The following is a 15,601-nucleotide window of genomic DNA, read 5'->3' as shown; positions in this document are numbered from 1 at the left end:
GCTAAATGTTCCTGTAATTCCAATACTGACAGCTATTTCAGCCTCTTCCATCAGGACTAGTGTGGGCTCAGTTGTTCAGTCTTATCTGACTCTTTGAGACTTGATGGACTGTAGCCCGCCAGGCTGCTCTGTCTACAGGATTCTCCAGGCAAGAGTGCTGGAGTGGGTTGCCATTTCCTACTCCAGGGGATCGTCCCGACCCGGGGATCGAACCTGCATCTCTTGCACTGACAGGTGGGTTCTTAATCACTGCGCCACTAGACTAACTGGTAAAGAATGAACACAGGCTCTGGAGACCGAGAGACTGGGTTTGTATCTCAACTTGAAGATCACTACCCGTGCCATCATGAGGATGTTATATAACCCTAGGAAACTCGAGCTTCCTCTTGTCAATTTTTAAAAAAATAATTATTCCTATTTCTCATGGCTATGAGGACTAAATAAGAAAAAGATGGCCAGCACTGGAACATATCCAATGTATGTTCAGTGAATGACAGTTTGATTCCCCGCTTCTCTGCACTACTTCCTTACTTGAGGATTTACTTAAACTCATCTTTCACTCAATCTATTATTACTCAACCATTCAGAATGGATACTGTTTTCATTCATCCGGGTTTAAAATTTTTTTGAACTTTACAACTAAATTAACACTCCTCTCTAAATATCAATCTACTAAATTTTCTGTATTGAAAATTATATAAATTTTGTCTGTGCAGTGAAGGGTGATACATATGATATTATTTTTTGGTAGCTGGAATATACACCAAAAAAGAGAGAAAGAGATAATGTGTATAATTCTGGATCCATAAAACTTCAAGAAAAAAAATACTTCCTTAATAAATCTTATTATATGATAAGTGTTTTCAGTTATTAAAACTATTGTTTAGCAGATAAAAAGAGAAAAAACATATACTGGACTTCCAAGAGCAACTTTGGTATCTAACAGCAAGACTCACTCATGTTTTGTCCTTCTAGTTCAAAGCCGTCAACTAGAACCGGCAAGGGAAACCAATTTCAGTTACTAAAAGGCACAGAGCTCTAATTGTGAGTGCGGTTTAGTGAAATCACAGCTAGCTAACTCTGTGGTCACTGTCCATAAACGTTTTCAATGTACTAATGCACTCAATCCTTTTCATAAGCTTATGTACTACTAAGAGTAGTATGTACTACTCTTATTATGAGGAAACTGAGCTTTAACTTTAAGTAACTTATTCAAGATCACGTAACTAGTAGAAAAGAGTGAAGCTGGGATACAAACACAGGAAGTCTGACTCCAAAGCCTGCGTTCTTTAGTATGTTAGTGGTTCTTAATTCTAATTAAATGATCTCCTTTTTTTAATAATACATACTTTATAGGCCCCTTTTACAATTCTAATATGAAGATCAAGTAATATTACCTACTTCTGAAAAATGAATATAATGCTTTAATTGCCATGTGAGAGATAAAAAAGAATTTGTGTATTTCACTATAAAAATAATTTTAAATTATGATTCTAATGAGAAAATTTCAGGCAGAACTGCCTAGAAATTTCTACAATGTTTGAGAGGATAGAACTGTCCTAATGGAGAATCCCTGCACTGCTGTATACTGACTTTCTGCTGTCTTAGAGATTCTGTCAAGAGTTACCTTCTCTCGCTTTTTTCCTTTCAGTACACATGCTGAGATCCTTCCTCACCTTTACAAACAAAATTACACAATGTGTATACCTGCATTAAGACTGTATTATTTAGTCTCTATGAACAAATTTAAAGCACAAATAATTTTAAAAATTGAAAATTCCGGAAGAACACAAGAGCACAGGTCTACTCTGGTAAAGAAATTAGTGTCAATTAAATTTAGCTCCAATTGCCACGTCTCTTGCCAACTAATTTCTTAATGATTATTTCAAATTCAATGGCAGATTACATACTCTACTCTTTTAAGGCACTCAAGCTTTCTTCACTTAGCAACTAAAGTTCATTATGGGAAAATCACATTTTGAGAAACAGTTTTAGAATCTGTTATAAAATTCGATCAATACCTCAGGTTACCCAGTTTACAGTTAGAAATAATCTCCCTCCATCCACCCATCTGATCACGAAATTACAAGGGGGGGGAGCCAAACCAAACCCCTCTCAAGCGCAGACCTGTTCTCTGGGATGCAGGCAGCTCAGTGGCAGCAGGCAGTGTACCTGTTGTTCCAGGAGGCAGAGCGTAAGCTGAAGATGCTGCTGGAGCTCCCGGCCCGCCATGCTGGAAGGAGGCTCCGGAGGAAGGGGGAGGAGGGAAAGAGGCCGCAGGGCTGGAGGGAGGTGGGGCGGCCTGGTGCTGTGCTGGGAACAGCTGGGGCTGCCCAGAGTAGGAAGCAGCAGAAGGAATGTAAGGGGTGTTAGGGTAAGCGTTTGGGGCAGAAGGAGCAACAGGCGGCTGAGGTCGATACACTGCTGACCCCCCTGTTCCGAAGGAATACTGCTGGGCGGGCTGATAAGCTACACCAAGGGGAAAAAACAGAAATTTTATTAGTTAACAAATTTAATCAGACAGCAACGGAGAATCCAAGTGAACTCACTCTACGGAAATTTTCAATTCTTCTAGTAAGTTACAACCAAACATTACCCACTTAAAATAACCTCATGCTTTTGATAGTCCAGCTGCCCTAACTATATCCAAAGTCACCGGACCCAGTATTTGAACCGTGCCGTTTCCAGACTGCTGCTGGCTATGAAAATCAAAGGACTGACCCTTTTCTAGGGCTTCCTATTCCCGTGAAAAGACTGCAGTGACACCCACTAGCCACCAGATGGCGCCATGCAGGAACGACACATCCTAAGCACACCCCCCCTTCACCGTGCAAGTTAAAGGAGCTTGGTGGCTGCTCAAGATCTCTCCCACCTAACAACTGCAGGGTGAGCTCACAACTACTGCTGTGAACCAGACACCTTCTCCAACATCTAGTAGAATCATATGCTACTCAAACTCCAGGCTTGAGCACAGTTCCAGGTTAACAGGCAACTCTCTATGATCCCTGACAATTATTATATTTCTTACAGTATACAAAATTGGTTAGTAAGGAATTGGGCAGTCAACTAATGTTTTAATACAAAGACCACAACTCAAGAAACCATTACCCTTCTGAGTGACCAGGCCCAGAATGTGAACCTCCACAGAGGGAATCTAATAGAACTGTGCTCAGCCTACTCTGAAGACAGCACTTTCACACTGAGCACTGAGTGAAAAGCTGTATCAAATTGGTATCCATGTTAAGTAAGAACATACATCTTATTAGCACAGAATATGTTCATTAAGATTAGTTTCTGCTAGGCAATATCTTCGTGTTTTATAGTAGTTGGTCATATAATTTTCTCCTTTTGAGGTTTTCATTTTTGTTTAAATTTTAAAATAGTGATGATGTTTTTTCCCTTCCAAGTATAAATAGTTTCTTAAAAAAAAAAAAAAGCCAATGGAGAAACATCATTCTTATACATTTGTGAAAATTCATAGAATATGCAAGGCCAAAAGGTAAACTACTAAAGTAAACCACTTGGGGCACTAATGATGAGTCAGTGGAGGCTCACTGACTGTAACAACACACCACTTCGGTGCAGGATGTCCCTGGTGGGGAGGCTGTGCATGGAGGCAGGAGGCATGCTGAAACTTTCTGTACTTTCCACTCAACTTTGCTGTGAATCTACAACTGCTCTAAAATACGGTCTATCCCTTAAAAAAAATTAAATGGACGGTAACCACAAGAAACATCCCTTGGACCCATTTTTTCACAAGTGGTTTGCATCATCTTGACTAAAGAAAAAGTATATGTCACCAAAGAATTTCCAAATTTCTATTTTTTTATGCCAAAAGCATGGAACGACTGACCTTCTAGCAGGCTCAGGAACGGGGGGAACCCACTGTTCTGAACGCAGTGACATGGGCACTGCTTCCTGGCACGTTGGTTCAGAACACCTCTCAGAGAAACTAAGTTTCTCTACATCAAGGACTCAAGTTCTACACTGAATGGCTCTTTCTTCACTTTTTAAAACTGGTTTGATCCAGATCACCAGCCCAGGCTGGATGCATGAGACAAGTGCTCGGGGCTGGTGCACTGGGAAGACCCAGAGGGATCGGGTGGAGAGGGAGGTGGGAGGGGGGATCGGGATGGGGAACACATGTAAATCCATGGCTGATTCACGTCAATGTATGACAAAAACCACTACAATATTGTAAAGTAATTAACCTCCAACTAATAAAAATAAATGGGGAAAAAAAAAAAACTGGTTTGATCATGGCTTTGGAACCCCAAGGTAAACAGTCATTCCACTGGAGAAGACGTGCTGCTGTGACAGGACTTTGGGGTCACACTACTTACGCTGTGGCTGTGGATAAGGTGGTACCTGGGTGTGCATATGACCCGGAGATGTGGGAAGCTGAGCGGCGGCAACATTTGGACTAACATTTCCGTGCATTACGAAGCCTGGAGGCGGAGGATTTTCTCCCTAGGGAATGAGAATATGGTGAAAAGAAGGATTACTTTCGGAATCAAGAATCTTACCAGATGGATTTCTAATCTCTGAAATGAAAATTTTAAAACATTTTATGTAAAAAAAAAAGTTATATTCTATATATACTGATGTTTTCTGAACAACACATTCTACGTGATTTAAAGATTAGACAGGTCCAAAGTAATAATATCGATGAATGGCAAGAGATGCTAACAGCCTCATAAAATAGTATCGATGATATTTATAAAAAGTCACTAGGATTTTCCATTTCTACTAAATTCCATGCATATCTAATGCTTTGGAAAGCAAGTATACATGCCACAAGGGAATTTTTTTTTTCTTCTTTGCAATGCTAAAAACAGGAAAAAAAAAAAGAGAAGAAGAAAAGGAAAGGGAAAAAAAATCTTCAGTGAAATTAGATTTAAACCATTGATAGAATCCTGGTTGATGTTTTTCTAGTTTAAATCAATTTAGAACTGCCAAGGAAGAGAAGAGTGATAAGAAAATAAGTTGTGCCAAAAAAACCAAAAACCTGTTTCTTGCCTCCCAAAAGCACTAAAATGCAATAAGCAGACAAACAGATGGGGTGGGGAACTCAAGGGAGGTGCGTAGAAGATACATAACTACATACATTTCAGGTGAGCAGAACTCTGCTCAAAGAGGGATAATGAAGAATATACCTGTGTGTCAGAGGGAGAGGCTGCAGGTGGATGGCTGGGAAGGGCGGTAGGAGTTTTGTTACTCCAGGTAGTGACAGTGGGGGCAATTCTAACCTGAATTGAACAAAGAAATACCAATCACAGAACATAAAAAAATGAAAATGTTAAAAGAAGAAGAAAAAAAAAATCCCTGAAGGCCTAACAGTCAGACGCAAAGCGAAAAAGAGCAGTGAGACGGCAGCACACATTAGTCAGGCAATTAAGAAAAACACACATTCTTAAGAGGACAGGCAGAGGCAGACAGCAGAAAAATCAATCTGAAAACTAAATCAAAGCGCAAAGAACAATGCCATTCAAGTGTCAGGAAGACGTGGGGAAAGGTAGGTTCTGTAAGTAGGGAAAAAAAGAAGACATTCCGGGGGGTTGCGGGGGGCAGTTATTGAGGAAAAAAAGTGATTTTTGGAGCAGTAATTGTGTTCATGCTATGACTGTATCTGTGAACATAGTGCTATATGCTTCCCTTTCAAGACTTCATTACAGCTACAAAAATCATGTTAATTCTGTAGGAGGCTGAGAGTCATACAGCCGGAGAATATTAAAGATCATCCCATCTAGTCCCCACCATTTACCATGGAGGAAAAAACAGGGCCCAGGGAAATGAAGGGGTTGGCTGAGGTCCAGACAGCTTGGGGTGATAGAGCTAGGGCTGCTTCCACATCTCCTGACTCCCGGCCAGCGCTCGCTACACTGCACCGGGTTGCTTATACCCTGGAGTCTGGAGGTTTTCAGAATCAATTTTTAAAGCCATCAAAATATTTTTGTCAAGTAAATCTCTGTAGAAACTCAATCCCATCAACAATTAACAGCCAAGATGTGCTGGTGGCAGTAAGAACTCCTGATCTGGTTCCCCTTCCATCCTTTTACTCCTGCTTGTAAGCCTGCCTTTATTATTATTTTTTTTTTGGATGTTAAGCCTGCCTTTAAAACCACAAGCCACTGCCCTCATTCAGCACACCATAAGCTTTAATCAAGAAAAACTACTCTTCGTTTATGATGTAATTTGCTTTCCTTTTCTTAAAGTAGGGGACCACTAGGTCAAAGTATAACAAAAGTCTTTTAAGGTTTTCATATTTCCCCCGGAAGATGGAAAGATGGATAAACTCGAGGACTCAGGGAGTAAACCCGTCTTCTCCCAAAGAAGAGAAGGCCTTACTTTAGTGCCCTGAGAGGTCGAACTCGAGATGCTGAGCTGAGGAGTTCTAATCCTGTGAACTCTCCCTAGCTGACAAATTCATGCCTTAAAACCCTGGTTAGTGACTGACTTCTCCTCCACCGCTCAGCTTCCCAGACACCACCTGATGTGGCCTCCCTACAGCAACGAGAGTGGGGAATTTACTGTTTTGCCTACCAACACACCCTCGACAGGGAGAATAAAGGCAGGCTCTTAGATTTGTATTTGTCAAATGAATGAAAAAAAATCAAAACAGAGTAGTATAGATAGTTATAATTATATTCGAATATAACCAATCTTGATTAAGTACCAAGCAAAAGCATAATAGACAAAAAAGCATGAATCTTTTTCAGTTTTTATGACTTTATGCTTACTTTTGCTACAATAAAACATAGAAATGACTCCATCAATTCTACTGGCAATCTGTTCTATTTTAAAATGGGCAGAGCACCTGCTAACTTTTGTTATAAATCAAGACTATTTATTACTTATGAAAATAAATTTTATTTAACAACATGAAGGTTATCTGGCCTGGAAATACAAGTTTCTACATGGAATAGCAAAAAAGACAATAAGAGGCCCCATTTTATACCACTAACCATTTACTAATTTTTACTTAATAAATAAATGAGTTAATTAATAAACACTTCGCACTGCCCATGACCTACAACTTCGTAAACCTTTGGTCGTTCACTTAAAAAAAAAAACTTGGATACTGCAGACTCTATTGTACTGATACAGAAGACACAGAAAACCCACACTAGTGACTCAGAAAATATACCTTAAAAAAAGACTATTTTCTAAAAATGTTTAAAAAAAAAGTAACCAAGTCACCCACAAAATTGTTCCCACTACTTTACTTACAGTTTGTTAGATGAATCAAATTGTAAAAATTTCAAGAACAGACATACATGTGCAATATGTTTGAGTGATAGAGAAATAAGAAATCTCCTTAGCTTAAATTAATTCTATCTAATTTATCAATTATTTGACTAGCTTAGAGGGATAATTTTAAAAAACGGATCATAAATGCTACTTTCAAGGACAGAACTATAACCATTAAAATAGTATGTTGTCTACAGTTTCATCACAGGCCTCTTCCCCAAGAAACTAAAACCACCAATGTGCCATCCGTAGATGTTCCTCCTTAGTCTGGACCGTATCACTCACATGGGGATAATATTGCTGAGCTGGAGCTCTCGGCATCTGTGCGTGGCCAGCAACAGGTCCAGGCCTGCCCTTGGACACCTGATGCCTCTCGTAAGGAGTTCTGGGCGATTCCTGTTGTCCTGATACTGCGTCTCCTTGTGCTCTGCAAAGTCTGTCTCGAAGCTGCACGATATTTGGCTGCAAGAAGCAATGGAAGAAAGCCAACCAAATCATTAAAGAGTCCACCCAACTATGTATGACATACTGATCTTAAAGGAAGCATGATCATTCACATGATTTTTGTTCACATGCTGTGTATTACACCACAGGCTCTGGCACATTAGGGTTTGACATCACAATTTCCAATATTCAAGACTGGCACCAAAGGTCCATTATATACGGTCTAACCTGTCATTTAACTGAGGGAGGCATTTGAATCATGCCCGCCACACGGCAGTACACAAATGGGTGTCACTCATCATCACTGTTGTTTGTTGTCTTCTTGTAGCGACAGATGAGTAACCCTCACAAACCACAAAAGCACCAAAGTTGAAAAAAACCACAAAACCACAAAAGTTGAAAAAAAAAATACAACTTTGTTTCTCTGTAGGGAAAAAAGGGCACCAAAAGAGAATCAACTGCTAAAGATAGTGATGGAAGAAAATGGTGATCTACGAAAGAGATGAAAATTAATTAAAAGAGAGATGCTTGATATAAATTAAGAGTCAGATGTTAAATTCAGGGCAGCTCACATGGATCTACAATTATATAGAACTACAGTAAGTATGCGTTGATCATATACATGTGTTAAAATGTTTCAGCAACACTTCATTTTAATATCTATGGCTGATTCATATCAATGTATGACGAAACCCACTGAAAAATAAAAAAAATAAAAAAAAATCAATTGAAGATTAATAAAAAATTAAGTTTGAAAAAAAAAATTATACATTTCTATAAATTCATTAAAGGTTTAAAGATATCACTTAAACTCTGTGGGTATACTTAGGTAAACTAGTCTTTTATGGAGAAGAACTATATACCATAACGATATTAGAAAGTCTCAGAAAATATTCTCCAGAAAATACTAAAGGTATACTGATACATATAGTAGGAAGTAACGTCAAAATTAAAATTTTTGCACACAGAATGTTCTTTAAAAGCCCAAAGAAAAGCATGAAGAATAATGTATAGAAAATGTATGTGACTATAAACAGTATTAAAAATGAAGAGTTTAATTCTCAGGCTAGAAGATCTAAAGGTCTTAAGAGAAGGTTAGTCTTAAGATTAAGGGTCTTAGACCTCAATATAATAATGAGACCCTATTAAGTAGAAAATCCTATAAAAGTATTAAACCAAAGTCATTATAAAGACTTTGTTTCTACTCCACTTAATGTTCTCATTAAAAATTAAGAAAGATGTGAGCTGGATCCTACATGTGAGTGTGTACAAAACCAACTAGTGTCCTACCTCCACAGTCCCGGAACACAGGTGTAAGTATTTTTACTCAATGAAACGTACTGACATTCCCTAGAACAAACGAAATACTGAAAACAACTAAAAAATTTGTCAAAAACTGAATGAAGTTTAGAATAAAAAGAATAGAAATAAGAAAAGGCTCAAAATTAAGCTCTAGCAGATATACAATGCAGAGTCACTTGTGAGGTTGGAAACTCCCGCAGGGAAAGGATTTTGGCAATCTTAATCATCACTACACATTCAGTCACTTGTTGAACTGAAACGAACAATATGAAATGAACAACTGAAATGAACAAATATGAACAAGCCTGAGTTATTTCACACCAAATAAGGACACTAAATTATGTGTGTAATGGACTTCTCTCTGCCTTGGATACTTTAAAAATACACTCGCCCGCAGACAGCACCAGACTGAAACAGCATATAGAATGAACGAAGGCATTATTACCTGGAGAGCCGTTTGTGGGAATTTAAAAATCACAACCCCAATTTGGTTAAGTATTAACATTTATAGCTTTTCAACACAGAAGACACCTACAAAGAATCTTGTGCACACAATCAGCATTTGGCTTAAGAAACAAGAAACTGGTTCTTTTCCTACTCATTTTCCTCAAATACTACGCCCTTCGGTACAAAGGGAAGAACACTCTACCTCTGACATAGCCTGTGTACGCCTAAAATTAACCTTGAAGACTCGTCAATAATATGCACCAATAGTTAAGTGATAGAAACTCAACTGCTCCAACTGGTACATTTACGTTTAACGCTGTGTGCTCTCTACTGAACTCACCTCACTCATACATTAAAAGAAGAAAAACGGCCAGTTCTAATTACCTGGTTGGTGCTTTCAGGAAGAAAAGCCAAGGCTGCAGCAATACTGCCTTGGGCTGCCAGCAGATTGGCGTACTGACTCATTTTCTCAGCCAAAAGCACTCCTACAGTATTGGCGTCCATGGCTTGGGTGAGCTGCACAGCTTTTCGCAGGATGACAACTTTCTCAATCAGATCCTGAATGAGAAAGAAAAGGGGGAGTGAAGGAGAATTGGACAATGATACCAAGATGTATACTGAGAGGAAGCAGGAAAAGATAAGGGGTTACGAAGAGCTCCAAAGCCTACCAAAAGTACAGTGTTCATTATCACCAATATTTAAAAGATCTAGGAGAGTGGACGATCACTTAGGTAACTAAGAAAGCAAGGACGAAGGTCTTCTACACATGGTTAAAGCACAGGTTACCATCTCCTAAACATCCTTCAACTGCCAGATACTTGTCTTGTGAATTAAAACAGGCGAGTATCCAAAGTGAAAGTGACAGGCACATGTCCGAAGGCAGAAACGGGGCCCCAGCAGGTAGAAGAGAAAAATATTATACTATAAAAATAGCAGTACAATGAATTGACCTCCAAACGGGCTTAGTATGTCAAACCCAAAGTTTCTCATATTGCTCTCCAATACCCCTTTCAACAACGGAGAGATGTGCATCAGGTATAAAGTATAAGAATATCCCATCTGCCCTTCATAAGTACACCAATCCAATCCAGAATTGTGAAAAAAAAAGTGTCTTCTCTCAGAAGCACTTACAAGGAAAAACCTTGATTCCTACAAGACTTTTGGTTTCAGCAGTGACCTTTAAAGCCACAACCCTACTAAGAAAATCTCTGCTGAGAAAAAAAAGACTGAAATTTCTTGAGACTCGGCTGACTAAATGCTTGGGGGGCAGCGGGGTGGGGAATCTAAATATGCAGTTACTTGGCGCCTGACCATAGTCCCCAGATTCTTTTACTTCCTCTCTTGCCGTGTATTAGTGCTACACTGGATTCCATTTACCTCTTACACTCACTTCTCCTGAACCATGAAGACTGTTGGTACGGAGGACTGCTCCCACTCCTGACCCCACATGGTTTCCTGGCCCAAGGCAGACAGGATCACTGGAGGCAGAGGAAGGAGCAGGAGGAAACGAGGGAAACTCTCTGGCTGTTCTCACGCTCTTGTCACTTACTTTCCTCACTATCATATTCCAGTTTCGTCCTCATAAACAGCTGCATTCCCAGTTTACTATCCCATCATCTCAAACTTTGCCTTTCCAAATATAGCAGTAAATACACATAATTATCCAGCCAAAGAACTAAAGTGTAATTAAGTAGGGTGAAAGCAATGAACACCTGGAACAAATCAGTCTCTAGAATATGAGCAGGGTGAAAGATAGCACTAGAGAGGAGGCACCTTTTGTTTCAAAGATACTAACCTGGAGAGACAAAGGACTGCTACCATCTTGAGCTTTAGTCCAACACGCAACTAGTTTCTCTACATTCCCTGCGCAAATGTAGCAGAGACACGCCTGAGTCTGCAGGAGGCTATCACCTTCACTTTCAAGTCTGGTTCCCAGAAGATCTGCAGAGGAGAACAAGTAAGTTTATACACAAGGCACTCTGTGTATGAGGTGATGAGCTGCCCGGTAATATTTTCAGAGGTATGGATCAAACTTTACAACCATTGAGTAGCGGGCAGAAATAAAATCACTGTCAGGAAAATATTCAGTAAATACTTACTGTTAAATGAGTGGTGTGACAAATTATATATAATAAACGACTTCACAAGATTCTATACCTAGCCATAGAATAAATTTCTCCTCATTATATTAGAAAAAATTAAAAGTGGGAACAATAGTTGAACAGAAAAATCCTAATGAACATTGAACTGTATTTTATCTTGTCCAGATACTTTTGTAAGCAGTGGACTAAAATATGGCACATTTGGAGTAAATATCAGTAAGTAGGACTATGCTGAATTATTTATAATAATAAAGTTAATATCTTATAATTGTTTTATATTCTCATAATACTTTCAAGGTTATTCATTTTTATACCAGCAGCCTAAAGCTTCGGTTCTTGCATATAATAAACATTATGTCTGAGCTATCAGAGTTTAGTCATGGCCTTTAATAGTAATTTCTTATTTTATCAAGCTAACACTTATTAACAGAGAGCTGATTATGTGCCATTTTACATATGAGTAGACTAAGGCTTAGAAATGAATTTTTCCTAGTTCCTACAGTTAGTAAGCAGCAGGTGCAAGAGTCTCAGTTTGGTCTGTGTGAAATCAAAATCATTAAATAATATTTTTAAAAAATGACTAGAAGGTATGGACAAACAATGCAGTCAATACTTCTGAGAAAAGCATTCAAATGAGAACTTCATTTTCTTATCTGTGATTAGCAGTAGGGTTACAAAACTTTCTAAATAAAATCTGTCACTAATTTTACTTACAATGTACCATGCCACATATGTAATATAAAATTCCTTTTTTTACCACAAAGGGCGGAGAATTCATCTGGTTTAGCGTAAGTCAACACTGCAGCTAAAGCCTCTCTCCAGTTTTTAAGGTCACAGGACTCGACGATCTCTTTCCAGTTCCTCATCACTACTGCAGTGATTAGCTGGGGAAGGGAAACCAAGGACAGTTAATACTAACTGTATACTAATAAAAATGAACTCTGGCTAACCAATCACATCTTTCAAACTACTATTCACTATTTCATGCGGAATAAAGGAGCAGCAAAGTACGTCCTTAAGCCGACTGACATAAAAAACCACATGATTTTCTCTCAAAAAAAAAAAAAATATCACAGTAGCCTATTTTACAAAATGCTGAGAAGGAAAACGATATACGGTGTTAAAAAACATTCCTGGCCAAGAAAGCGCTAGGGGCCAAGTCCTGGGAGAGAAAGGGACTCGGGGTTTGTTGGCGGGAGGGACACAGCACGAGCCTGGAGACTGACGGCAACGCAGGCCGATGGACGGAACACCGGGGCAGCCTTGATGGGGAGAAATCTAGTATCATCGAGCAGGAGGCTTAAAGATGCACACACCCTCTGCACCAGAAATTCCTTTCCTAGGACCCCGGCCTCAGTAAACAATTAGAAATTTGCTCAAATCTTTAGGCACGAGAAGGATGTTTACCACTCTCTTAACTATATTAGGAAAATATAAGAAACTACTAAATATCTCAAAATAAGGGAAATGATATATCCCTCCTATAGAATATTACGGGGCAATTAATATTTTTTTCTAAGAAGCTTCAATGATATGGGAAAATGATTACAATGTAAGTGACAATGTCTATAAGTAAAAGAACACACATATATACTTCTAGAATCTTGATTCTGTGTTTAAAAATGCTACAAACGCACAGAGAGATATACAAAAGATTATGTACCAATCTGATTGAAGAATCAGGAAGTATTAAAATGTTTATCTTTAACATTTTCTATGTTCTAATTTTTCTACAATAAAAATATGAAAAACATTTTAATTTTAAAAATTACATATGTAAATGACAAAAACCTGGGATAATCATGCCAAGCTGTTAACAATAACTAATTTCTGTGTTAAAGGATTATGGCTGGTTTTTCTGTTCTTTACTGTTTTCTGCATTTTAATTATCTATAATGAGTGCTTTGCTTTTTTACAAACAAATGCTATTATTTATTATTAAAATAACATACCCTGGTAATTTTGCTTTGGGATTTTGCAAAGTATTTCTTCTGGGTTCGAGCTAAGAGTTCTTGTCCACCTGCTATGGCCAATATAATGGCATCAGCCATGCGGTTATCATGTAAACAAAGGTCAACAGCACTCTCGAAGTTACCCGTTAGCAAAGCCTGAGTAATTAAGCCATCAATATCTGCAATAAAGAAATAATACACCCAAGTTAATAAAATTTTTTGTTACAAGAAAAAAAGATACTACATCTATCAATTATTAATACACATTCAACAGAGAACACAAAGTTGAATTGTGAATATTACTGGTAGGTTAATCTATCACAAACTGTTGATATCTACAGAAACATACTGAGATGCATGTAAATAAAATCAGGTAAAATAACATATTTTTCAGATTGCTTAAATGCAATAATAAAGATCCTTTACAGTTTCTATCACATAGGTATCAGATCATGCCATCATTTTTAAGGTACTGACTACATGTACTAAATGATAACTCAGTTCTTTTCAACCTTTACCACATGTGACAAAATGTTTCTAACTTAAACTCAGGGACTATTTGCTTCCAAATGGTTAAAAAAATTTGATATCAAAACCAATAGATACTTACCCCCACTGATAGAGATGTTAAATGTTTCTCCAGCTGCTGGTAGAAATTCAGATTCTTGTTTTTCCTCTTTAATTAGCTAAAGAGATGGAAAGAGCAGCAACTTAGCCAGAATGGAACTACAATAATTTACCAGCAAAACAAGATTTAAATATGATTACTTACTGACTAGTTGACATGTCAAGTTATTCCAGAGAAGCTCTCAGATTCAAGTTTACACTAAGATCTATGACATCCTTAAGAATTAACTCTCATCAGATAATCATAAATAAAATCCAAAGTTATCAGAAATAATGTGAAACAAATGTACATATCCACACTGGTAGCTCAGAAGATACTGAAGCTGAAAAATCTTTTTCTTAGATATCTCAACTAAGAGTAGCCTGAGACACATAAAATATGTTTTAAATTACATTACATTTAGATCTTAAAGCAACTTTGCTTCCATACATCTAAAAACTTCTGTCCAATAGGTGTAGTTGTTAAGAGCCTTTTGGTTGTAACTGACTCAGTTGTGGGAAAAAAAAATAATGCTTGGCGTCCTTATACAAATGCAATGTAAACAGTTATTTATCAATATACTCAAATTCAATTAGAGATTTTGTGTTCACTTCAACTAATCATACCTGGAACTGCAGGCTGGTCTGGTAAAAATGTACACAGTTCTGTTATAAATTTCTGAAACTAGCTGTAACACTGAGTAAAAATAAATTCAGTATCTTCTTTCTTTAGAAGAAAAGAAATATAACAGAGGCATACTGCTGGCAAATATTTTAAATGTTTTCTCTTCAATGCATAAAAGTTCAAAAGAAGACAAAAAATAATATATATTCAATTATAGAGGAACTTAAAAAAACACGTCTGTCTCACATGAGATAAAATTTTATCTTCTGTGCTCCTGTTACCTATACATCTGAATCTTAGCACCCAGTATTCAAAGTCAGGAGCATTTTTGAATTGGATAATTTTAGTGTAGCACACAGTATAGCATCATCTGTGAATGATGTTAAATTTAGTTAAATTAGTTAAAACTGACTATTACAGGAAAATAACCATAATCTTCATTCTTTCCCTAACAAAAGAGAAACATTTTAGAATTTAAAAATTGAAATAAACTTCTAAAACTTTTATGCACATTGCACTGATGGACTCAGCTGTGTCCAACTTTGTGACCCTATGGACTGTAGCCTGCCAGGCTCCTCTGTCCATGGAATTTTCCAGGCAAGAATGCTGGAGAGGATTCCCTTCCCTCCTCCAGGGGATCGTCCTGACCCAGGGATTGAACTTGTGTCTCCTGCATCTCCTGCACCAGCAGGCAAATTTTTATACCACTGTACCACCTGGGAAGCACTGAGGAATAAATCAGATACTGATCTGACTAAATTCACTAACAAATTTGCCCAAAAGATTTTTTTTTCTCTTAATGATTTTTCAAATTTGCTTTCAAAAAACAACTAATAAACCCTTAATATGGACTTCTAAAATACACACAAAGC

The 15,601-nt window shown here is 37.8% G+C and overlaps 1 protein-coding gene across 26 annotated transcripts in view; it reads right to left on the bottom strand.

Annotated features, from left to right (window-relative positions):
* Nucleotides 1-15,601, bottom strand: part of SEC31A (SEC31 homolog A, COPII coat complex component) — a 59,634-nt gene that overhangs the window by 13,524 nt on the left and 30,509 nt on the right. For 8 of the 26 annotated variants that reach the window (XM_065914367.1, XM_065914370.1, XM_065914373.1 and 5 more), the window contains 9 exons: nucleotides 14,109-14,184; nucleotides 13,499-13,677; nucleotides 12,304-12,430; nucleotides 11,240-11,385; nucleotides 9,829-10,002; nucleotides 7,537-7,713; nucleotides 5,157-5,249; nucleotides 4,344-4,470; nucleotides 2,128-2,469 (listed from right to left, as the gene is read on the bottom strand). In XM_065914367.1, the coding sequence (XP_065770439.1) occupies nucleotides 2,128-2,469; nucleotides 4,344-4,470; nucleotides 5,157-5,249; nucleotides 7,537-7,713; nucleotides 9,829-10,002; nucleotides 11,240-11,385; nucleotides 12,304-12,430; nucleotides 13,499-13,677; nucleotides 14,109-14,184 (1,441 nt within the window). The remainder of the gene's footprint in view (nucleotides 1-2,127; nucleotides 2,470-4,343; nucleotides 4,471-5,156; nucleotides 5,250-7,536; nucleotides 7,714-9,828; nucleotides 10,003-11,239; nucleotides 11,386-12,303; nucleotides 12,431-13,498; nucleotides 13,678-14,108; nucleotides 14,185-15,601) is intronic. The other 18 variants (XM_065914375.1, XM_065914378.1, XM_065914380.1 and 15 more) reach the window with 5 other exon arrangements.

The sequence above is a fragment of the Muntiacus reevesi genome, chromosome 22 (assembly GCF_963930625.1).
Source record: "Muntiacus reevesi chromosome 22, mMunRee1.1, whole genome shotgun sequence".
Taxonomy (NCBI): domain Eukaryota; kingdom Metazoa; phylum Chordata; class Mammalia; order Artiodactyla; family Cervidae; genus Muntiacus; species Muntiacus reevesi.
Note: the sequence above shows the minus strand (reverse complement) of the source record. Positions and strands in the feature narration are given on the sequence as shown.